The 1326-nt window shown below is 42.8% G+C and overlaps 1 protein-coding gene across 1 annotated transcript in view; it reads left to right on the forward strand.

Annotated features, from left to right (window-relative positions):
- The window catches only part of LOC104989003 (AF4/FMR2 family member 2-like), a gene marked incomplete at its 3' end in the record, with an annotated part of 7911 nt that overhangs the window by 2391 nt on the left and 4194 nt on the right, over positions 1–1326 (forward strand). Inside the window, exon 3 of the mRNA XM_010840514.1 lies at positions 1140–1276. Within this exon, the coding sequence (XP_010838816.1) occupies positions 1140–1276 (137 nt within the window). The remainder of the gene's footprint in view (positions 1–1139; positions 1277–1326) is intronic.

Genomic DNA, 1326 nt, shown 5'->3' on the forward strand with positions numbered 1-1326 from the left:
ACATAAAATACCATATTAGTGGAATTCTTACATCCTGCTATCAAAAATTGAAAATGTTAAATACTGTTATAAAATACTCACTATAAAACTGTCATATATAATATTCATTACACATAAAAAAGAAATCAGTATGTCTAAGTCAGTTTAATCGTGACCATTATCAGGGCTAAAACCTTTTGCAATAAAATTTTACTAAACTAAAATATTTAGTAGTGCTATATTTGGGAGCTTTTTGACTCACTACTTCAGACCATCATTTACAATGAAAGTGATGTGATTATTGTCACCAGTCACACTGCAGCTTCCCATTTTTCATGACAATAGCGTCCATTTGTTACTCTTCTCCTGGGGATGGGGTTGACATGCTATGCTAGAGTTCCAAGGAAAGACTAGATGTGTTAGTTGTCCAGGAAGCTTGTAAAAAGTGGAGTTTCACTGCAAACTTTGTCTAGACCAGCGATCCACAACCTTTTTGGCACCAGGGGCCGGTTTCCTGGAAGACAATTTTTGCACAGACTGGAATGGGGAGGGGGGCAGGGATGGTTTCAGGATGACTCAAGCACATTTCATTGATTGTGCACTTTATGTCTATTAGTATTACATCAGCTGCACCTCAGATCATCAGGCATTAGATCCTGGAGGTTGGGGATCCCTGTTCTAAGGACATTACAATGACCAGTCTAGTAAATGTGGTCAATAGAAACTAGTCGAGGCAGTGATTTGAATTCTGCGCCACCAAAAAGATAACAAAAATAGGAATACCACAAAGACATGATACCTTGGCTACAGTTTTCTCTTCTCACCCAGCCTCCATGTCATGACAACAGAACCTGAAATAAGTTACATCCTTGTCGAGACAAATTCCTAATTGCCCCCACCATATCTCGACCTTGGCACTATTGAGCCAGGCACTTCTCCACAATGGGAGCTGTCCTGGGCATTGCAGATGTTTAGCAGCATCTCCAGCCTCTGTCCACTAGATGCCCCCTATCGCTAATGGGGACAACCAAAGAGGTCTCCAGACATTGCCAAATGTTCCCTGGGGGAGGGGTGTGAAGTTTCCCAGGATTGAGCACCACTGCTTTCGATGAAGGAGAGAAGAGGAACTGTCATGATGATGAGTCTTCTTCCTGTTTCAGTTCGAGAAATTTGGCAAAGCCGTGAATTACGCGGACGCAGCCCTGTCCTTCACTGAATGTGGCAACGCGATGGAGAGAGACCCTCTGGAAGCCAAGTCTCCATACACCATGTACTCCGAGACTGTGGAACTCCTCAGGTTCATGCTTTTCTGCTACCTTCTTCCTAAGCTCTCTCCACTCATAATTA

Source organism: Bison bison, unplaced genomic scaffold (genome assembly GCF_000754665.1).
Source record: "Bison bison bison isolate TAMUID 2011002044 unplaced genomic scaffold, Bison_UMD1.0 scf7180017846680, whole genome shotgun sequence".
In the NCBI taxonomy this organism is placed as follows: Eukaryota; Metazoa; Chordata; class Mammalia; order Artiodactyla; family Bovidae; genus Bison; species Bison bison.